At 41.8% G+C, this 24,963-nt stretch overlaps 1 protein-coding gene across 1 annotated transcript in view; it reads right to left on the reverse strand.

Moving 5' to 3' along the window:
• The window catches only part of HTT (huntingtin), a 283,920-nt gene that overhangs the window by 184,623 nt on the left and 74,334 nt on the right, over positions 1-24,963 (reverse strand). The window contains 1 exon segment of the mRNA XM_073610874.1: positions 7,665-7,745. Coding sequence (XP_073466975.1) covers positions 7,665-7,745 — 81 coding nt within the window.

Below are 24,963 nucleotides of genomic sequence, written 5' to 3' on the forward strand. Positions count from 1 at the left end.
GGCCGCAATACAACCTCATCCTTATGAATAAACCAATATGGCTCTTTACAAGAAATAGCAGCCAACTCTGATACTCTTCCTGCAGAAGATATGGCAACCAAGAAAATTATTTTTCCTCGTCAAGAGGACCGAGGGAATAACTCGTATTGGCTCAAAAGGCTGCTTCTGTAAAGCGGACAGGACTAAATTTAAGTCCCAAGGGTTCAGGGGTGACCTGACTGGAGGATTAATCCGCGTTACCCCCTGAATAAAGTTATGAACCAGAGAGTTTGAAGCAAGTGGTTGTTGAAAAAACACAGATAAAGCCGACATCTGGCCTTGATAGTACTCAAGGCCAGCTTCATTTCTAATCCTATCTGTAGGAATTCAAGGATCCCACCTATGACATATTTTCTGGGGTGCCACCTCCTGAGTTTACACCAGGAGACATATGCCTTCCAGACTTTATAGTATATGACTCTGGAGCCCGGCTTCCTAGCATTAACCAAGTAGAAACTACTGAAGCTAACAGCCCACAATCTTTTTAGAATGTGGGTCTCAATAGCAAAACCGCTAAATTTAGCGTTTGTAAGGTAGGATAGAATCCCGGACCATGCGAGAGAAGGTCTGGCCATAGCGGTAGCGTCCAAGCGTCCCCTACTGCCATTTTTATGATCGCGGCAAACCAAGATCTCCTCGGCCACAAGAATCACCTCCTTCCCTTCTTGCTTGATCCTGCGAGAAGGTGCGAAAGCAGCAGAACAGGAGGGAACGCATAGATCAGTGAAAAACTGATCCCACGGAAAAAAACAAGGTATCTGTACTGTATGCCACTGGATCCCTTGTCCTTGACACAAAGTTGTCAATCTTGTTTTTGAACCTGGACGCAAACAGATCCATGTCCGGAACTCCCCATTTTTGGCATATTGACAGAAAGATGTCGTGGGTGAAGGGACCATTCTCCTGGGAACAATTGTTGGCGACTCAAGTGGTCCGCCTGCCAATTCTCTCTTCCTGGAATGAAAATTTCCGATAGGCAAGGAATGTTGTTTTCCCAAGATAGAATATTATTCACCTCTCTCTGGGCTGCAAGACTTCTCATGCCCCCTTGGTGATTGATATATGCCACACCTGTGGCATTGTCGGATTTAGCATCCAGGTCTCGAGGGCCAGGCGTACTGCCCGAATCTCTAGAATATTGATGGGCAAAGTCATCTCTGATTTGGACCATTTCCCTTGGACAGACGCTTCTTCCAGGATTGCTCCCCAGCCCAGAAGGCTGGCATCTGTTACCACCTTCCAGGTAACTGGTAGAAAGGATTTTCCTTTTTGAATACTCTTGGATATTAACCACCAATTGAGGCTCTGATGCACCTTGGGGGATAAACGCATTGGGAATTCCAGAGCTTGGACCTTCTTGTTCCAAGTTGACAGGATACTGTTTTGCAGTACTCTTGAATGAAACTGCGCATAAGGAACAGCCTTGAAAGAAGCCACCATCTTTCCCAAGAATTTCATGCAAAGTCGAATAGAAGGATTCTTCTTTGTTTTGATCAACTGAATAAGTTCCCTTATGGAACTGATCCTTTTCTGGGGCAAAAGCACCCTCTTCTAAGCTGTATCTATGATCAGCCACAAGTACTGCGATCACCTTGATGGTTTTAAGGAGGATTTTTCTAGGTTGAGAATCCAACCTAGGTATTCCAGGTAGCTGACTGTGGTGACCAAACTTTGGTTTTAAGCGGGCTACCGATTGATCTATTAAGAGTAGATCATCCAAGTAGGCTAGTATCGTTATACCTTGAGCCTCTAACATGGCTAAAGGAGGAGCCAGGACCTTTGTAAACACTCGAGGTGCAGCAGCTAGACCGAAGGCAGAGCTACAAACTGGAATGAAGATTTTCTACCTCGAAGCATAAAAATTTCTGATGAGCGGGGAAAATCAGCACATGGAGAATAGCATCCTTGATGTCGATTGATGCCAGAAATTCTCCCCCTTGTAGGATGGAGACTAAAATGGGTCTGACATCCCAGTTTGGTTTTGGAACCGTGAAAAGGTTTGAATAAAAACCCTAATCCTTGCTTTTCCAAGGGGACCACCGATATCACTCTTTGAGACAAGAGATTATCCAAAGCTAGAAAGAGACTTTTTCACTGGCTCTCTGGGAACGTTTGATCTGAGAAAACGAGGAGACGGGAACCCTCAGAACGAACCTTCAGAACTCTAGTTCGCAACCTGGAGAAATTGAGTAAGCCACCCATCTGTCTTGACATTGTTCCTGCCAGACCCTTGAAAACTGTAGAAGCCTTTCCCCCACTCGAGCATGCGGGGGTGCCCCTTCATAAAGAGGCTTTAGAATTTTGTGGAGGCCGTCATGACTGCCTGGAGGATGATTCGTCTAAGGCTCACCCTTTCCTAAATGTCTTGCAGGACAATTTAGTGGGTCAGATGATAAATGCATCAACAAGAAAAAGCATTACTAGACCTACTGATTACTAACAATACAAACCTGATCGCAGATGTAGAAATACGGGGCAATTTTGGAAACAGAGACCACAATTAGTTTCACACAAAATAGGAAACACAAGGGTAATACAAAAAAGACACTGAATTTCAAAAAGGTTAATTTTCCTAAACTGCGCTCCTTGCTAGAAGATATTAAATGGGATAAAATCCTAGGAACAAAGAACACGGAGGAAAAATAGGAGTGCTTTAAGAGCATATTCAATAAAAAGGTATTGGCCAGTACATCCCAATGGGAAATACATTTAAAAGAGCTAACAAAAGTCCTGGGTGGCTTAACTCCAACATATAAAAGCAAAGGAGAAGGCCTTCAAAAAATACAAGGCCGAGGGGTCATTGTCAGCATTCCAACTTTACAAAGAATGCAATAAGAAATGTAAGGGTGCAATCAGTGCGGCTAAGATAGAACATGAAAGGCACATAGTGGAGGAGAGTAAAAAAATTTTTTAAAAAATAAAAGAAATTTGTTAAGTATATAAATACCGTAGTAAGAAAGGGAGGAGGCCAGAACATTTTGGCCCCATAAAGGATGATGAAGAAAATCTGGTTACAAAAGATGGAGAGATGGCAAAAGGTATTGAATTTATTCTTCTCCTCAGTCTTCACGAGGGAAACGGGGGATTCAGTAACCAAGACTGCAATATTTATCCTCAAAACACGTCACAGGAAGCACCCTCATGACTAACAGATGATAGAATTAGAAATAGACTTGAAAAATGTAACATTAATAAGTCACCGAGACCAGATGACTTGCACCTGAGGGTCCTTAAAGAACTCAGTTAAGTAATTGCCAGACCATTGTTCCTAATTTTTATGGACAGTCTACAGCAGGAATATGCAATTATTGGACCTCCAGCTGTTGCAGAACTACAAGTCCCATGAGGCATAGCAAGACTCTGACAGCCACAAGCATGACACCCAGAGGCAGAGGCATGATGGGACTTGTAGTTTTGCAACAGCTGAAGGTCCGCTAATTACATATCCCTGGTCTACAGTCTACTGACTGGAATGGTACCAGCTGATTGGAGAAAAGCCAATGTAGCACCAATTTTTTTAAAAAGGGTCAAGATACATCCCTGGGAACTACAGGCCAGCTAGCCTAACATCAATAGTATGAAAGCTCTTGGAGGGGATGATAGGGGACTATATACAAGATTTTAGTAATAAAAAAAACTGTATTAGCAGTAATCAGCATGGATTCATGAGGAATCGTTCTTGCCAGACCAATCTATTAACCTTCTATGAGGAGGTGAGCTGCCATCTAGATAAAGGAAGGCCTGTAGATGTGGTGTAGCTGGATTTTTCAAAGGCATTCAATACAGTTCCCCATAAACGTTTACTGTACAAACTAAGGTCTGTCGGCATTGACCAACGGGTGAGTGCATGGATTGAAAACTGGCTAAGGGGGTGAGTTCAGAGGGTAGTGATAAATGGGGAGTACTCGTAATGGTCTGGTGTGGAAAGTGGGGTAACCCAGGGAACTGTCCTGGTACCAAGCCTATTTAATTTATTCATTAACGACCAAGAGGATGGGATAAACCGCTCAATCTCAGTATTTGCGGACAATACTAAGCCAAGCAGGGCAATAACTTCTATGTAGGATGTGGAAACCTTGCAAGAAGATGTAAACAAATTAATGGGGTGGGCAACTACATGGCAAATGAGGTTTAATGCTGAAAAATGTGCCAAAAATATGGATGCAATCTACTCACTAGGGGAAGAACCTCTGGGGGAATGTAGGATAAAAAAGGACCCGGGGGGTCCTAATAGATGATAGGCTCAGCAATGGCATGCAAGCAGCTGCAAGCAAAGCCAACAGAATATTGGCATGCATTAAAAAAAGGGGGTTAACTCCAGAGACAAAACGATAATTCTCTCACTCTATAAGACTCTGGTCCGGCCCCACCTGGAGTATGCAGTCCAGTTCTGGGCATCAGTGTTCAGGAGGGATGTGCTGGAACTGGAGAGGGTCCAGAGAAGGCCAAGAAAACTAATAAAGGGACTGGAGGATCTCAGCTATGGGGAAAAACTGCAAACATTGAACTTATTCTCTCTGGAGAAGAGAAGCTTGAGAGGGGATATGATTTCAATGTACAAACACCGTACTGATGACCCCACAATAGGGATAAAACGTTTCCGCGCAAGGAAATTTAAAAAAGACACATGGCTATTCACTAAAAATAAAAGAGAAGCTGTTTAACCTTAAACTTTGTTGAGGGTTCTTTACTGTAAGAGCGGTAAGGATGTGGAATTCTCTTCCACAAGCAGTGGTTTCAGCAGGGAGCATCGATAATTTCAAAAAACTATTAGATGGCACCTAAATTACCACAACATACAGGGGTATACAATGTACTATTAAACATAAAAGGACACACACACAGGTTGGACTTGGACTTGTGTCTTTTTTCAACCTCTGCAACTATGTAAATGGCAAACTCTAATCCCCAACCTTTCCGATGAGGACTGGGAGTAGGCCTTCTTACATTTTTCGGTGCCCCAGCCATCAATAACAAATTAAAGTGTATGTAAAGTCATATTGTGACTTTACTGGTATACCCTCAGGCTTAAACAATTGCTAAATACAGCGTGTGTTTTTATTTTTAAATGACAAGGCTAAATAGCTTTTTTCATCCCGCAGCTGTGCGGTCACGTGATCCCCGCCGCTTTCGCCGATCTAAGCAGGGCAGTGGGAGGGGCTGAGATTCTCTGACATCAGCCAGCCAGCAGCAGGGATCACATGACTGCACAGCTGCAGGATGAAAAACGGTATTTAGCCACACGCTTTAGTTAATTGTTTAAAGAGGAGTTCTAGCCTGGGGGAAAAAAATTAAACGTCAGCAGCTACAAATACAGTAGCTGCTGACATTTAATATAAGGACACTTACCTGTCCAGGGAGTTTACGATGTCAGCCCCCCCCCCCCCCCCCCCCCCAAGCCGATCAGACCATCGTCTGCGGGTGCAGATACACAGCCTCTTTCCTACTGTGCATAAGGAAGCTGGGCTGCCCTTTCTAAATGGTCCCGCTGTCTTCTGGAACCTGTGCGTCTCCCAGAAGGCAGAGGGGGAAAGGGGGGGTGAAGAGGAGGGGCCGCAAGTTTGGTAGATTGCCGCATAAGGATGCGGCGATCTTACATGGAAGAGGGAGCGAATACCTGGTTTTGACAGGTATCTACTCTCCCCCCCCCCCCCCCCGAAAGGTGCCAAATGTGGCAGCTGAGGGAGGTAGGAAGCAAACAAGCGGAGTTTAAGTTTGATGGGATACAACCATTTTGGCTGCAAATTGCAGGATAACAGCGTCCGGAGCGGTAGGTACAAGATCAGCTCTCATACTGACAGCAGACAGGGAGGGAGGGGGAGAGGGGGAGAGAGGAGAGGTTCAGAGCAGAGAGACAGAGGCACGTAAACGCACCACGGTTCAGCAGACATGATTACCGTGGTCAGCACAGACAGGGGGACACAGGAACTGACAGGATCACCCAGGTATATTACACATTAGGAAGGGAGAAATTACATGGCACAAGCACTGTACTATAGGTCATGCTTTAAAAAAGGGACAGTTTTTTTTTTAGGGTTACAACCACTTTAACACAACTATATATTTTCCACCAAACTTATTTAAAGCTGGTTAGATAACATGCTATGTACTGCCTACCTAATTCCAATTATATTTGATGAACCCATCCAGGAGTAGACTTCATCTACGATCCAGTAATCACTAAGACCCTTTTCACACTAGAGGAGTTTTTCAGGTGCTTTAGCGCTAAAAATAGTGCCTGTAAAGTGTCTGAAAAATGCCTCATCTGCAATCCCAGTGTGAAAGCCCGAGTGCTTTCACACAGGGGCGCTGCGCTGGCAGGCAGTCAAAAAAGTCCTGCAAGCAGCTTCTTTGGGGTGCTTTAGGAGCGGTGTATACACCGCTCCTAAAGCGCCCCTGCTTATTGAAATCAATGGGCAGCGCCGCCGAAGGGTTAACCACTATTAACCCTTTATTCGGCAGCTAGCGGGGGTTAAAGGCGCCCCGCTAGCACCCAAAAAGAGCAGGTAAAGCACCACGCTTTACCCCTGACGCCCGAATGCTGTCAGTGTGAAAGGGCTCTTAGTATTAGAAACAAATAGTGGACCTACTATCGGTTGTATTGTCTATACCTGTCTCCTTTGTCTAATTCATGTTAGACAAGGAACAGTGGACTAGGGATATTATAATATTACTACGTGAAACACTATTAGCTTGTAGATTAAAAGCTCTTAAAGCGGAGCTCCACACAAAAGGGAAAGCTATGCTTGTCTGCCTCCTCCCCTCCTCTGGTGCCAACAATTGGCACCTTTGGGGGGGGGGGGGGTTAGCGGGTACCTGGTTTTCACAGGTACCCGCCCCCACATTGGCCCCTCCTCCTTCCCCTGCAGCCTTATGGGACACTTCACAGGTCCCAAAAGACTGTGGCCCATTAAAAGCGCAGCAAGCTTCACTCATGCACAGTAAGAAACTGGCTGTGAAGCTGCAAGGCTTCACGGCCGGTTTCCTTTAGCCAAGGCAGCGGCACCAGCACCCGACAGCAGATTCAAGAATTGGCTCGGGTGAGAACACCGCTCGATGCCTGGTCAGGTAAGAGCCCAAATATTAAAAGTCAGCAGCTACAGCATTTGTGGCTGCTGACCTAATTTTTTTTTTTGGGGGGTGGGGGTGCGCCTGGAGCTTCTCTTTAAATGGATGCAGCCCACCCTCCCTATGCCAGTGGTTATATGCAGTTAATCAGGTTCTGCCATATGAAAAGGTTGTCCTCAGAAATGTAATAAAGTTTGGGATGTTTGGTGTTCCTCCACTCTTACCATGACAACCCCAAAGAATTGAAAAGTCTCCACACTGGCTTGAATGCGATACAGTGGATGTTCATTCATAAATGTTATTTTATATGATATCAGAATGATTCCAGGAAACATTGTTGTGTTCGCTTTTATTTTTTTTCATAGAGAGATTAATTTCCAGAGATTATTGCAATTACTCATTATGTATACATTAGAAGTTTGTATAACAAAGCGATTTCTGACATTATTGGTATGCTGTCATTGTATGATTATTGCAATAAACAGAGAGAGAGAAAAAATGGAACTTTGCTAGATTTTAGGAAACCCACCCACCAAACAACTCTTCTTGCAACTGACCTGTAAAAGGAGCCGTGGTAACATCAGACTTGCCTTCTGACTCATCTTCCAATCCTTCCTCTTCCCCCAAGTGTACCTTACCTGGTACATGAAACAAAAGGCATAAACTCAACAAATAAAACAGTTTAAAAAAAAAAAACACTTAAAATTACAGGATTTGACAGGTACAGGCGGTCCACTAGTTACAAACATCCGACTTACAAATGGAGAGAGACAACAGCAAGTGAGAGGAAATTTACCCCTAGGAAGGGAAATTCACTCCTGTAAGAGCTATTATGGAAAAAGGTGTCTCTACTGATGCTTTATCACCAAGGCTCGTTTCCGCAACAACCCAAAATTTTCAAAATCCAACTGTCGTTGGGACAGAAAGTGGGATGAAATCTTCTGAACAGGGGCACAGACAGCAAAACAAACCTTACATGGGTGTTAACCCTTCCCTATGCTATCCAAAAAGCTTACATTTTTTTTGGCTGGAGCTACACTCAAAAAAATGTACCTGTTCTGACTTACAGATTCAACTTAAGAACAAACCTACAGACCCTATCTTGTCTGTAACCCAGGGACCGCCTGTATTGGGCTAATGTATTAGACACATTGAACCCTGTGTATTCCAAGTCATGTTACCCTAAGATCCAAAACTGTGCTTACTGGGTATGTTGAATAGTCCCCAAATAATGGATCACCCCAGGGCAGCTATTGCTAGGGCAATATTCCAAGCTAGGAATCATAACCTGCGGCACTGGAAAGCGGAGCAGCCGCCGACACATCGAGAATAGGTTGATGGTATGGACCTAGAGAAATGTATTTTTCAGCTATGCGGATGCCCCGCAAAATGTAAGCAGCTATGGGATAACTGGTTAGCTACACCTAGCTTATTCCCCATTGATCTTGTACTGGACAGACTTCTTTAGCCATTTTCCTATTAGGATGTGACTTAAAGCGGAGTTCCACCCAAAAGTGGAACTTCCCCTCATTTGTCTAATGTCCCCCTCCAACTGGCACCTTTTCGGGGTGGAAGGGGGACAGGATACCGGTCTTTGACAGGTATCCTGTTCCCACTTCTGGGAGTCCGCGCCACGGCCCATGATGTTCCTGTGGGGCTCCCTCCTCCTCCCCCTGTCGCGGGGCCAGTAGGAGAGAGGAGCAGGGCCTCGCGCATGCGCAGTAGGGTTCCCGGCGTGAAGCCGTAAGGCTACACTGCCGGGTACCCTTACGTACAATGGCGGCGGCAGCACCCGACAGCTGATGGAAGCAACAGCTGCAGTGCCGACATCACTGGACTCCAGGACAGGTAAGTGTCCGATTATTAAAAGTCAGCAGCTGCAGTATGTGTAGCTACTGGCTTTCATTTTATTTTTTTGGGCGGACCTCCACTTTAATACCTCTGCCTGTGGGTTTCTGTTTACATTCTATTGTATGGTACGATGCTGTCATGTTCTTGACAATCCAGATTGACTGTATGCTGTATCCTGTCATTACTATTATTATTCTCATGTACAGACATATATGCTTTTTGTATTTATCTACACCCGCTACAATACTGTGCTCTGGATGACTTTTTGCTATACTTAAACTTTCTTCAGAATTAAAAACAAAAAAAAAAAAAAAATGATGGGAAGTGAAAAACCCAAGAACTACCAAAAACATAGTTTAAAAAAGTGTTACGAAATCAGCAGAAAGTTATTGGCCGAGAGTTTCTTATAACACAAAAAGTATAACAGCCCAAGTTCTCACATTGTATACCTTTAAAGAAGACATTCCAATTCAGGCAAAAAGCATTATACATTTGCATGGACAGTCTTTAAACCTTTCTGTACCGTCTGAGATCTACTTCTCTTAGTATATGAAGGAAGCGAATGATGCAAATATTGGCATCTCTAGGATGCGATTTTATTCTGCTAGCTAGTTTCAGTAGGCATAGTTCCATTTAGTTGCAAAGGAAAGAAGCATTTACATTTGTAATGAAACAAGCCAGTTTGTGCTACTCAAAGCTACCTGTAGTGCTCTGCAGCATAGGGGGCAGTCATGCAGACATGCTGGGTTTATTTCCTGGCCTATTTTTTTTTTGGCCCTAAAAATTTCCTTTCTCCAGTTTCAGTACTTTTCATTATTGTATCTATTTGGCTGCTTTTGGTATGTCAAAATTTAGAGACTCCAGTGGGTGATCTGTACACAAAAGTCTCTAGTGCGTAAATGGTTGTTGGGTTTTCCCCTAACCCAGTGCTACTTAACCAGTGTTTCATTGAACAATGTGAATTGCTCTTCCACCTACACTGACCACCAATGCAAGAGGGCAATGTGCCATTAAACCAATGTAAGGGGTCACTTCTATACTGACCACGAATGTTAGAAGATACTACAATGTTTACTGTCTGCCTATCTATTATGCAGTTATTTTTGATTTCAAAATATTACTGAAAATATTAATATTGTAGGGGGTTACAGGGGGTAAAAAAATGATCTCTCATGGGTGTCACTAAGATAGGTTATGTTTAAACTTTTCACAAATTGATCAAGCTAATGTACCACAAGCTGTAGGTATAATCCTTAGCAGGGGATCCCTAAGAACTTGAAACATATTTTAAGGGTTCCTCAGAGGTAAAATGGTTGAGAAAGGTTGCCCTAACACAACTAACTGATATGTATGCACAGCATAAAACAAAGCAGAGACTAAAATTCCCAGGGCAGAAGCAGTAAAACTTGAAGTAGAAGAACCAGAAGTAGTAAAAGTACTTAATACTTAATGAATATCTAATTAACATACAACTTTAATGTTTGGTTCCATGAATATAAAAGTGTAATCTCACGCCGATTTGGCATGCAATTTGACATGTCAAATCGCTGCAATGTGAACTAAATGGGATTAAAAATAACCTCTCCTTTTCAATCTGCAGCTCTGTAATTTTCTGTAAAATGCAATGCAATATGGCTTTATGGAGGTGTTCTGTACACATAATGTGTACAGAAAACCGGAGAAACATTTCCAGCTTGTGTGACTGGCTCACTGATTTTCTCATAAGTCTACACTAAAATACAAAAGTCAGATTTTTGGCATCCCCTGCAACAAACATGTCATTTTTAGTAAGATACTCCCAATATGAAATGAAATCTAAAGTGATGCAGACCCAGTGGTTTTCCTCATTAGAGCCCTACAGCCGCAGCAGCTGGTCGATAACTATGAATCCACTCGCATTAGACTCACTGAGCACAGAGGAACAAACAGTGATTTCTTCAGAATAACAAAAGGTAGGAACCTGCAACAAGTTTGTTAAAATCCTTGCAGTGTACATAGATCACCTGGGGGGAATGTTTTTTTCTCAGCAAAAGTGGAGTTACTCTTTAATTTCTGAAATTATTTGTTTTGATTTCTATGTATCGACTGCATGGCTTGTTTACAACATGTGATGAAAATTTCATGTCAATAGCACCTTTAGAAAATAGGTTTACCTAGATAAATCATGACATGTTCAATACTTATACCCGCTGTATTAATGTTGTGCATGGTTGTTTGATCTTATCCATATATTACTACACAAGTCAATAGCACCTTGTTCAGGGATAACAAGTCTGGTTTAACATGTCAAGTTAAATGAACACTTCTGGATCATTATTGGCTACGTCCCCTGTAACATGGCAGATGAACATTTCCTTCATCTTAAAATGACAGAATATGGTATAATAGACCTCAGTGTTCAACATTTAGGTTTCATTAGGAGCACTGGACTGTGGACTGTCCCCCGAAGCTTCTTCTTTAAAGTACTCCTGGCCATAGTGGCACACTTGCCTCATTGCAGCATTGTAAGTGAAGATGCCCAGAGACTACATACAGTCAACAGCATCAGAGAGAGGAGGAGAGTGCCAGAGCAAGGAATACAGTAAAGTAATACAGCCTTTTTCTCTACTCCTACACTAAAAAAGCCTTTAACCCTTGCATTATGGGAAGCCACACTGCAGGGATTTTTTTTTCCATCCAGGAGTTGGGCTTTAACCTTATATTGGATGTTCTTTTCTCTGACTAGAGTTATTCTGCATGTTATTGGTGGCTTAAAGGGTAACTACAAGCAAAATAAAAAAATAAAGCAAATGATGCGGTTTGTCACTAGATTGAACAGAAGTTTTTGCTTTTCCAATTCCCCTTGTAACATTGTTTTTATTACCTTTTAATTGTGCTAGTAGATCAGTTATTTTTCCACTTCTTAAAACAGAGGGACAATGCTATTCGTTCTGCAGTAAAATCACACAAAAGGCATTGTCACCCTGTCAACAGTTTAGTCTTAGGTGGACAAATTGTTTTCAATAGACTTTAGATAAAATACAATTAAATTGCACCTTTTTAGCAGAAACCAACTTACACCTTAAAGCTGAGGTTTAGCTTAAAAAAAAAAAAAAAAATAACTAAAATGTATTTTTAAAGTGTATTGATAAAGTGTAGAGATTATATATAATCTCTACACTTTATGAGCCTGTAATGACGAATGTCCCACATTGTGCAGGCAGCTGGATCCTGGAAATATCTAAAAGGCAGGGATGTCCGTCCTCTTCCTGTCTCTCAACTTATGGTGTTTAACCACTTAAAGGACCCAGCCTCTTTCTGAGATTTGGTGTTTACAAGTTAAAAACTTTTTTTTTTTTTGCTAGAAAATTACTTAGAACCCTCAAACATTATATTCTTTTTTTTTTTCTAACACCCTAGAGAATAAAATGGCGGTCGTTGCAATACTTTCTGTCACACGGTATTTGAGTAGCAGTCTTATAAGCGCACTTTATTTTGGAAAAAAAATTTTTTTTTTAATTAAAAAATAAGACAACAGTAAAGTTAGCCCAATTTTTTTTTTATATTGTGAAAGATAATGTTACACCAATTAAATTGATACCCAACATGTCACGCTTTAAAAACTGTGCCCGCTCGTGGAATGGTGACAAACTTTTACCCTTAAAAATCTCCATAAGTGAGGTTTAAAAATAAAATTCTACTGGTTGCCTGTTTTGAGATACAGAGGAGGTCTAGGGCTAGAATTATTGCTCTCACTCTACCGATCGTGGCGATACCTCACATGTGTGGTTTGAACACAGTTTTCTCACGTGTGCGTTCGCTTCTGCACGCAAGCTCGGCGGGAAGGAGCGCGTTTAAAAAAATGTTCGTTTTTTTTTTTCCTTATTTATTTGATCTTTTATTTATTTTTACACTGTTCTTTTTTAAAAAAAAAAAAGTGTCACTTTTATTTCTATTACAAGGAATATAAATATGCCTTCTAATAGAAAAAAAGCATGTCAGGACCTCTTCAATATGAGATCTGGGGTCAAAAGGACCTCAGATCTCATATTTACACTAAAAAAAAAAAAAAAATAGTCTCTTTAGTCTTCCGCCCTGCAATGGTATGGAGCTGGGTGGGGGCCATCTTCCCCTCACAAGTTTCCATACCAAGCCAGGGAGCAGGCCTGATCGCCTCCGCCACTACCGACGGCTCCAGTAAGCGGCGGAGGGTACCGGAGAGCGGAGGGCCCTCTCCCGCCGCCGATAAAAGTGATCTTGCGGCGAAACCGTTGCAGAGACCATTTTTATTGGACCGCTCACTGAAGAAGAGGATACCGGGGTTATGGCAGCTAGCTGCTGCCACAACAATATCCCTCTTCAAAGTGCCAACGTATATCGGCATGAGCCAGTCGGCAAGTGGTTAACCATTTGCCGACCGGCTCACGCCGATATACGTCGGCAGAATGGCACGGGTGTGCAAGACGACATACATGTATGTCACTCCGTCATCGGCGGCTGGCGGGCACGCTGCTGGCAGCGCGCGGTCCCGCGGACTCAATGTCTGCCGGTGGCCCACGATCGTGGCACGGAGAGGCAGAACGGGGAGATGCCTATGTAAACAAGGCATTTTCCTATTCTGCCTAGCAATATGACAGGGATCTACTGCTCCCAGTGATCGTGAGCAGTGATCTGTCATGTTATAGTGAACCCATCCACCCTTCAAACACACGGAGGGAACACACTTAACCCCTTGATCGCCCCCTAGTGTTTAACCCCTTCCCTGCCAGTGACATTTACATAGTAATCAGTGCATTTTTATAGCACCGATTGCTGTATAAATGTCAACGGTCCCAAAATAGTGTCAAAAGTGTCCGATCTGTCCACTGCAATGTCGTGATAACTCTTGCGCAAACCAATCAATATACGCTTATTGCGATTTTTTTTTACCAAAAATATGTAGAAGAATATATATTGGCCTAAACTGAGGAAGAAACTAGTTTTTTTTTACATATTTGTTGGGGATATTTATTATAGCAAAAAGTAAAAAAATATTGTTTTATTTTTTTCAAAATTGTCCTTTTTTTTTGTTTAAAGCGCAAAAAATAAAAACTGCAGAGATGTTCAAATACCACCAAAAGAAAACTTGTGGGGAAAAAAAAAAAAAAAAAAAAAAAGGACATCAATTTTGTTTGGGTACAACATTGCACGACTGAGCAATTGTCAGTTAAAGAGACGCAGTGACATTTCGCAAAAAAGGTCTCGGTCAGGGAGGGGGTAAATCCTTCCAGGGTTGAAGTGGTTAAATAGCTAACAGCTTCAGGTAAAGCAGCAGTACAACTATATCTAAAATAAGGACTGTGCTACCAGGGAAATCTAAGAACTGTCGTACATACAAAAACTAAAAAAAAAAAAAAAAAAAAAAAAAAACCCCACACACCTCTTAGGAGAACACAGGTCCATAAACAAAAAAAAGGTTTGGTTTACTGTTATGTGAAAAAAAATGTCCAATAGCTAAAGGGATATTAAACGTTTTTTTTTTTCTTCTTAAATTAACATGTTATACTTACCTGCTCTGTGCAATTATTTTGTACAGAGCAGCCTCGATCCTCTTCTCGGGTCCCCCGATGGCACTCCGCCCCTTGACCAGTGCCCCAATAGCAAACCACTTGCTATTAGGGCATTGGTGCGTGCTTGCTCCCAAGCCCTGCTATATGCGTCCATAAGACACAGAGCTGGGGCTTGGCAGCTGCACCCCCCACTTTTTTCTCATGGTCTCACTGGCTGTGATTGAAAGCAGTGGGAGGCAATGGTTCCTGCTGCTGTGTCTCAGCCAATGAGGATAGAGAGGCTCCCGTGCACATCACTGGACAGAAAGTGGGCTTGGGTGAGTATTAGGGGGGCTCTGGTGGGAGCCCAGAAGGTCTTTTACCTTCATATTTAGAAATACATGAAGGTAAAAAACCTTCAGCCTTTACAACCACTTCAAATGTTGAATTTAAACCTGTAAGAAGTATACTTGTCTTTGTTTATCTTATGCGGATGTATATTTGTGCATTATAAACATTATGCTATGATGATATGGTGTTCCTTCTGAAGGAAGAAACTGTTGTGGATCAGGAGTCAAAACGCGTACTCGCGACTCAATATTGGGCATTTTTCCACATAACTGTAAACAGTAACCTTTTGTGTGTTTTTATGGACCTGTGATCTCTGCTATGAGTTTTCTTTTTTGTATGTGTAAAATAAAAAATATATATATTTTTTTTTAAATTGAAGTTTTCTTGGTGTACAGGAGGTCCCCGAGTTACGAACCTCCTACTTACGAACGGGAGGCAGCGTCAGCGGGCACATCGGAAAACCGCGGAAAATGACATCTCTACCGTTCTGCGAATGCGCTTCCAACTTACAAACAAATACGACTTAAGAACAAACAGACAGTCCCTAACCCGTTCGTAACTTGGGGACTGCCTGTATATTTTTTTATGTTTTTCTTATGGACCTGTGATCTCTGCTTGGAGTTTTTTTTATCGTATGTACAATGCTTAGGTTTTCCAGGTAGCACATTTAACCACTTCATAACAGGGCATTTTCACCCCCTTCCTGCCCAAGCCATTTTTCAGTTTTCAGCGCTGTCGCACTTTGAATGACAATTGCGCGGTCATACAACTCTGAACCCAGATTAAATTGTTATTTTTTTCCCACAAATAGAGCTTTCTTTTGGTGGTATTTGATCACCTCTGCAGTTTTTATTTTTTGCGCTATAAACAAAAGAGTGACAAGTTTGAAAAAAAACACAATATTTAATTTTTGCGATAATAAATATCCAATTTTTTTTTCTTTAAAACAAATTTTTTCCTCAGTTTAGGCCAATATATATTCTTCTACATATTTTTGGTAAAACAAAAATCGCAATAAGCGTATATTGATTGGTTTGCGCAAATGTTATAGCGTCTACAAAATAGGGGATAGATTTATAACTTTTTTTTTATACTAGTAATGGCGGCGATCTGCAATTTTTATTGTGACTGCGATATTGCGGCGGACATATCGGACAATTTTGACACATTTTTGGGACCATTCACATTTATACAGCGATCCGTGCTATAAAAATGCACTGATTACTGTATAAATGTGACTGGCAGGGGAGGGGTTAACACTAGGTGGTGATCGAGGGGTTAACTGTGTTTGCTAGGGAGTGTTTCTAACTGTAGGGGGAGGGGACTTACTAGGGGAGGAGACCGATCGGTGTTCCTCTGTACTGGGAACACACCATCGGTCTCCTCTCCTCTGACAGGACCGTGGATCTGTGTGTTTACACACACAGATCCACGGTCCTGCTGTGTTACCGGCAATCGCGGGTGCCCAGCGGACTTCGCGGCCGCCGGGCAGCGCACCGGGTGCCCAGTGACATGGCGGGTGCGTGCGATTGCCGGCGGCGGCGCGCGCGCACCCCCTGGTGGGCCAGGATAGCGGGGCCGTCATATGACGCCCACCCGCAACGAGAGCTGCGCCGCCTGGCCGTCAATTGACAGCCGGCGGTCAGCAAGCAGTTAAAGTGAATCTTCACTGCATCTGAACACCACAAGCCAAAAACACTATTTAATCTCCTAGATTGTAAGCTCTAACGAGCAGGGCCCTCTGATTCCTCCTGTATTGAATTGTATTGTACTTGTACTGTCTGCCCTAATGTTGTAAAGTGCTGCGTAAACTGTCGGCGCTATATAAATCCTGTATAATAATAATAATTCATTTTTTATATTCATAGCAAATGCCCCCATCCAACCATGTTTCCATGCTTTATTTTGATAAGAAATCACTTTGAAAAACATCCCCCTAGCATTTCTGACCATGGCCATCTTGAATAAGAGCAGATGATTCATGTAGGATTTACTTACTGGAATCCATCTGCCCTTAGCTCAAGCATACATGCAGAATAATGTTCTTAGCCGAGAACCCGCCCCCCCTTGGGATGTATGACATTATTTGCCTAGGCAGGAAACCAGGAAGTAACTAAAGAAAACGTAAAAGCGCTTCACTTTTTTCATATTTTGTTATATGTTACAGCCTTATTCCAAAATGGATTAGATTCATTATATTCCCTTAAAATTCCACAAACAACACCCCATAATAACAACGTGGAAGAAGTTTGTTTGAAATCTTTGCAAATTTAAAAAAATAAATAAATAAAAAATCTCCCATTATGCTTTGCAGGACCTCTCAAGCTCCATCAGGTTGGATGGGGAGCGTCGGTGCACAGCCAATTTTCAGATCTCTCCAGAGATGTTCAATCGGGTTCAAGTCTGGGCCAGTCAAGGACATTCTCAGTCCTGTCCTGTAGCCACTCCTTTGTTATGTTGGCTGTGTGCTTAGGGTTTTTGTCCTGTTGGAAGATGAACCTTCGCTCCAGAGCACTCTGGAGCAGGTTTTCATCAAGGATGTCTCTGTACATTGCTGCATTAATCTTTCACTCGATCCAGACTAGTCTCCCAGTTCCTGTCCCTGAAAAACATCCTCACAGCATGATGCTGCCACCACCATGCTTCACCATAGGGATAGCATTGGCCAGGTGATGAGCGGTGCCTTGTTTCCTCCAGACATGACGCTTGCCATTCAGGCTAAAGAGTTCAATCCTTGTCTCATCAGACCAGAGAATTTTGTTTCTCATGGTCAGAGTCCTTCAGGTGCCTTTTGGCAAACTCCAGGTGGGCCGTCATGTGCCTTTTACTGAGCAGTGGCTTCCGTCTGGCCACTCTACCATACAGGTCTGATTGGTGGAGTGCTGCAGAGATGGTTGTTCTTCTGGAAGGTTCTCCTCCCTCCACAGAGAAAAGCTGTAGCTCTGTCATAGTGATCATCAGGTTCTTGGTCACCTCCCTGGCTAAGGTCCTTCTCCCCCGATCGTTCAGTTTGGCCAGGCGGCCCGGTCTAGGAACAGTCCTGGTGGTTCCAAACTTCCATTCACGAATGATGGAGGCCACTGTGCTCATTAGGACCTTCAATGCTGCAAAAATGTTTCTGTGCCCTTCCCCAGATCTGTGCCTTGATACAATACTGTCCTTGAGGTCTACAGACAATTCCTTGGACTTTATGGCTTGGTTTGTGCTCTGACACGCATTGTTAACTGTGGAACCTTATATAGACAGGTGTGTGCCTTTCCAAATCATGTCCAATCAACTGAATTTACTACAGGTGGACTCAAATCAAGTTGTAGAAACATCTCAAGGATGATTAGTGGAAACAGGATTCTACTGAGTTTAATTTTGAGTGTCATGGCAAAAGCTGTAAATATTTGTGTACGTGTGAATTTTTTATTTTTATTAATTTTTTAAATAAATTTGCAAGGATTTCAAACAAACTTTTCACGTCATTATGGGGTGTGAATACTTTCCGAATGCACTATACTCTCCTATCCGTTTGCAAATGCTAGCAGCATGAGGATTAAAAATAATCAATGTGGATTGAGAGAGTAAAGTTTCACTTCAAAGTCCTTATTTTGGATTTAGTTGTGTTTGGGTACCTTTTTGTGGCTGGTGCTCCCAGGAAAATATATACAACGTACAGTGGAGAAAATGATTTTATTCCCTGCAGATTTTGTATGTTTGCCCACTTACAAAGAAATGAAGGGTCTATACATTTTTATCATAGGTGTATTTTAAATAAAACAGTATATCAACCAAAAATCCAGAAAGAAAAACAAAACACATGATACAAATGTTATAAATTGATTTGAAGTTCAGTGAGTAAGAGTAGCATTTGATCCCCGAGCAAAACATGACTTGGTGGACAAACCCTTGTTGGCAAGCACCGAGGTAAGACGTTTCTTGTAGTTGGTTACCAGGTTTGCACACATCTCAGGAGGGATTTTGGTCCACTCTTCCCAGATCTTCTCTAAATCTTTAAAGTGGATGTAAATCAGATTCATGAAATTTGACCTAAGCACATATATATCTGTTGTGTTTTCTTATTTCTCTCCAAAGCCCAAAGGCAGTGTATTTCTGCTGCTCCGTTCTTCTGTTATCAGCATGATAACTTCTGACAAGTTCTCCATCAACCAAGATAAAACCAGCCTGAAATTTGTGTCATGGGAGGTTGCGATAAATAGATTAGCAGAGAGCTTGTCTTGTCAAAGCACAGCTCTTGCACATTCCTTCCTTCCTTTGCCTATGTGGAGTGGGGGATTGTGCCTTTCCTCCAATCAGCAGTCTTGGCTGTATGCCAATAATCTACTCCCAGTACTTAACAGGAAGAGAAAATCTCTAACAAGATGAGCACTTTCTAAAGAATATAAAGCTGAAGACAGCAGATATACATGTAAAACTTATGCAGGGAGAATTGTTTCACCTCTTATCTGAGGCTGTTAACTTCACTGGGTATAGGAGAGGGTTTACATCAGTTTTAAGGTTTCTTGGCTGTCGCTTGGCAACTCGAAGTTTCGGCTCCCTAAATTTTCTAAAGGGTTAAGGTCTGGAGACTAACCAGGCCACTCCATGACCCTAATGTGCTTCTTCTTGAGCCATTCCCTTGCTGCCTAGGCAGTATGTTTTGGGTCATTGTCATGCTGGAAGACTCATCTTCAGTGTTCTGGCTGAGGGAAGAAGGTTCTCATCCAAGATTTAACAATACATGGCCCCGTCCATTGGCCCCTCAATGGGGCAAAGTCAGCCTGTACCTTTAGCAGAGAAACAGCCCCAAAGCATAATGTTTCCCCCTCCGTGCTTGACTGTAAGGATGGTGTTCTTAGGGTCACAGTCAGGATTTTTCTTCCTCCAAACATGGTGAGTTGGGTTAATGGCAAGAGCTCAATTTTGTAATCATCTGACCACAGCACTTTCTTTCAATCCTTCTCTGAATAATTTAAAATTCAAAATTCAGACGGGCCTGTACATGTGCCTTCTTGAAAAGAGGGAACTTGCAGGCGCTGCAGGATTTCAATCAATGGCGGCGTATTGTGTTACCAATGGTTTGCTTGGTGACTGTGGTCCCAACTGCCGTGAGATCATTCACAAACTCCTCCAGTGTAGTTCAGGGCCGATACCTCACTTTTCTCATGATCATCCTTACCCCATGAGGCGAAATCTTGCATGGAGCTCCAGACCGAGGGCGATTGTTGGTTATCTTAGATTTCTTCGATTTGTGAATAAATGCTCCAACAGTTGTCTCCTTCTCACCAAGATTCTTGCGGATGGTCTTGTAGCCCCCATTCCATCCTTGTGCAGATCTATGTTGTCCCTGATGTCCTTTGACAGCTCTTTGGTTTGCCCATGATAGTGGGGTTAAAATAGAAGAAAGATTCTGTGGACAGGTGTCTTTTATACACATAACGAGATGTCTTTAGGAGCATCTTCTTAAATTGACAAAACTAATCTGTGTACCACATACTGTAGGCAGTCTGTGGGAGCAAGAAATATATTTTTGGTAGGAAGGGGATCAAATACTTATTTTAGTCACTGAACTGCAACAAAATTTATAACATTTGTATCATGTGTTTGTCGATTTTTGGTTGATAATCTCTCGCTATCATTTAAAATACACCTATGGATAAAAAATAGACACTTAATTTCTTTGTAAATGGACAAACTTACAAAATCTGCAGGGGATAAAATATTTTCCCCACTGTATGTAGGATTTTTGGTGTCAGATTCCACTACTAGACTATTTATTGGAAATCCTTCATTACAGGCAAGTGATGTGACTAAAGCTGTAGGACTTTTTTTCTTCTCAAGCTAAACGTCAGCTTTAAACTTAAAAGCTCCACTAGGCCCTCTTTATAGAATGTAAAGAAAAAGGGGGGAGGGGACACCTTAGATTCATCCAACTTAGGTTCAAGGAGAAGGGGAAAAAAAGAGAGAGATTATGGGAGGGGAAAAAGATTATTTTCCCCAGCTGAAATAGCTTATTAAATTAATGTGCCCCTAATGTTGCCCATATCATTTGTTGATAATTAACAAACAATCAGAATGGTTGTTCAATGGACCATAAAGCATTTATAAGGAGAAAAGGAAACAACTATTGTGAACCTAAATAACTTTAATTGTGTCATAATACTAAATAGAACAATTATCCACTACCATGTGTATTTAAAAATAGGGCAAAAAGTCCTATTGTGTGCTGGTGGCCACCGCAGACATTTCACATACATCACAATCACATGCACTCACACTCATCTAAATAATGTCACTAAAGACCCGGGTCTGTGCAATTTCCATAGGGTTCCAAATCTAGAGTAACTGTATGGATGATAGACCTTCGGTCCTTCTTAATTAAAGTGCAAGTGCTAATGATAGGTGAGGGTCCCTTCAGATGTAAGCCGATGGTCAATTAGACATATATATATATCAAGCCGACAGCGTGGAAAGCAAGGGAGTCCTGATTAGATAAGTAAAGGAATGGCAACTCCAAAAGGGCAAGTTCACATTTTATGCATAGAAGATGGACGAAAAATGGCCATAGAAAAAGTACCTCCTATGTGTAAGGGTACAGTTTAGCTCACCGTCTGACGTCTTCAATGAAGGGGTGATAGAGCCCAGGAGTATTGCCGATGGCCGCACTGGTGTGGGTTGAAGACATGTTCATGCGGCGTGTTGGTCTGTTGTGGTCATGAACTATTGCTTCCGGATCTCCTCCAGCGAGATGTAAGGTGAGTCGCAGGGTTCAGACGTTTTGGCGTTTCATACCTAGTTGGTCAGGTAATTGGAGGAGACGCTCAGTGTCAATATCCACCGCAAGGACTCAACCTAACGTCCGAGATCCAGTCGGGATGATCGGGATGTTCACATCCAGGCAAGGGGGTGTCCTCATTGATGTGTGAGGGTCTGTGTGCCACCTGCACATGGGTTAGATGCTAGGCTCTTACGCGTTTCGCTTGTTTCCAAGCTTCTTCAGAGCTAGTGTGGTGCCAGTAGCAGGATGTTTAAATAGCCATACAGCTAGTATTCAATTTCCTGTCATTATCATCAGCACCTGGATACCATAGCCTAACCATAATTGCATTCACCAATATGTGCCAAACACACTCATACACACATCTATGTTACGAATTCAGACAAACCATTGATGGTAGTGGATACATAGCGATTCGATCTGATCGGCTTGTGTATGTGGTCAAGTTCAAATATTCCACTTCCCACCGTTATAGAAAGTGGTAGGAGGGACTTGCCAGACAATTGCTGTTGATGCGTGGGGCCATAATCAGAGAGTGCTGCGTTGTCAATCTGATCGGTGCGTGTATGGCCATATGATGGACACAGAATAAGACAATATAGAAATATAAAAATATAATGTCAAAATAGGATGGTACAGTCTATCATTTCAGTTAGAACACATCTCACACGATATATACTATCATCCAAACAAAATTCAAAGGGAGTTGGGACTTTAAAATGAGGCAACTGGACAGTGGAGGTATAAGCACACTATCAAAATGTATTTTTTTATCAACTTCTAACAGCACGTTAAACTTAATTTTATATTTATTTTTATTTTCTATGGCACATATTGGGTCCATTATTGAAAAATACTATTATTATTTTTAATAATTTTTTTTTTTTTTCTTATAACTTACACACACTCAATATTTGTTCCCAGATGGCCCTTTTATGGAATTTACATTATTGTTTGCCACATGGAGATTCCAGTCACATCATACATGCCTTCATACTGCCTGACGTTGCATCGTTGAATTATGCCGCCTCAGCTCCCGTGGTGGAGCTATGTCCCCGGCCACCCCTGTGCTGGCTGCCCCGCATTGCAGGTGCTGTCTGAGTGGGTGAGTGTGGATGGCCAATCAGCTCTATACATCAAAGTATTATAAATAAATTCTCTTTAGAGTATGATTTACTCCATCTTTACATTTATATATACTCCATAGGTATGTCTATCGCATCTGCTCCTGACGAGTGGGATAACCCACGAAACGCGTCGAGCTATACTTGATGCCACAACTACACCCCATATGGACTGTTACTTACCCATCTACAACCATTCTACCATATGATATACTTTTATACTCATTGATGAATGCATGTACACCATGTGGACGCATGTACCAGTATCAGGCTTATCGCCATTTAACATGGATATGTTCACTACTTTGACTATACGTTGTTCGCATGTAACTGTTTTATACATCTTTTATACATTATGTTTAGGTCGTATGCATGCTCTATGCTATATATACAAGATGAACTATGTATTTTAAACGCTTTGTAAATACATTTTGATAGTGTGCTTATACCTCCACTGTCCAGTTGCCTCATTTTAAAGTCCCAACTCCCTTTGAATTTTGAAACAAATATCGGGATGGAGGCACCTATTGGTGCTTCATTTAAAGTCCCAACTCCCCTCTTTATTTACAAATCATCCAAACAAAGGATGAAAAAATCGTTGCAATTGAGCAAGTTAATCAATTAGTATATGGCCAAATGATGGACAGAAAAGGAATGAAACAATTGAATTAAGAAAGAAAACTGGCTGTCATTTCAATTAGACTGAATTCCAGCTCACATCTTGTGTATTATCATCCATGCATGGGACACAAACATTATTACCAATAAAGTTGCAGATAAAATCGCATATGATAGCTGCATATAGAATAATTTCAGGCGGTCTGGATATACAGTTACATTTATGTATTCCGATATCAGTGTCTCTGCATGGGATGACAGGGAGATATGTTATACAAATTATTGTTGAAATATAGAGTCCCTGGTCAAGAGAGCGCTGCGAATTCAGTCTGATCGGTAAATGTATGGCCAGATGGTTGGCACGGATTGAAGTAAAAAGAGCACAAAGATTGCCATTTCACATAGATTACATCTCACACATTGGATATTGTCATCCATGTGAGGGGCAAGGATATTATTGTCAGTTAAATTGCATACAGTCTATTTTCATAGAAAGTAACGATCACAGTCAGGGGGGGATGTGGGTCCTCAGTCAAGGTTTTTTAAGGTCCGGAAAAAATGCAATTAGTTTGTTTACTATTAGATCACTGTTCTAAAAAAGGAGATAAATTAAATTCATTGTTTAATCCGGAAGGTTGCATACTATTTAAATAGAAGATCCACATCTTCTCCTTCTGGTATAGGATCCTATCAAAGTCTCCACGTCTCTGGGGTAAGTTAAGTCTGTATATGCCCTTAACCTTAAGGCCATCTGGTTTACCTTCGTGTTTCTCAAGGAAGTGCAGGGATAGAGGCCGGTCGTCATCCTTGTTGAGGATACTTTGGATGTGTTCGCCAGTTCTGATTTTTAGTTCTTTGATAGGATCCTATACCAGAAGGAGAAGATGTGGATCTTCTATTTAAATAGTATGCAACCTTCCGGATTAAACAATGAATTTAATTTATCTCCTTTTTTAGAACAGTGATCTAATAGTAAACAAACTAATTGCATTTTTTCCGGACCTTAAAAAACCTTGACTGAGGACCCACATCCCCCCCTGACTGTGATCGTTACTTTCTATGAAAATAGACTGTATGCAATTTAACTGACAATAATATCCTTGCCCCTCACATGGATGACAATATCCAATGTGTGAGATGTAATCTATGTGAAATGGCAATCTTTGTGCTCTTTTTACTTCAATCCGTGCCAACCATCTGGCCATACATTTACCGATCAGACTGAATTCGCAGCGCTCTCTTGACCAGGGACTCTATATTTCAACAATAATTTGTATAACATATCTCCCTGTCATCCCATGCAGAGACACTGATATCGGAATACATAAATGTAACTGTATATCCAGACCGCCTGAAATTATTCTATATGCAGCTATCATATGCGATTTTATCTGCAACTTTATTGGTAATAATGTTTGTGTCCCATGCATGGATGATAATACACAAGATGTGAGCTGGAATTCAGTCTAATTGAAATGACAGCCAGTTTTCTTTCTTAATTCAATTGTTTCATTCCTTTTCTGTCCATCATTTGGCCATATACTAATTGATTAACTTGCTCAATTGCAACGATTTTTTCATCCTTTGTTTGGATGATAGTATATATCGTGTGAGATGTGTTCTAACTGAAATGATAGACTGT

Source organism: Aquarana catesbeiana, linkage group LG01 (assembly GCF_042186555.1).
Source record: "Aquarana catesbeiana isolate 2022-GZ linkage group LG01, ASM4218655v1, whole genome shotgun sequence".
In the NCBI taxonomy this organism is placed as follows: domain Eukaryota; kingdom Metazoa; phylum Chordata; class Amphibia; order Anura; family Ranidae; genus Aquarana; species Aquarana catesbeiana.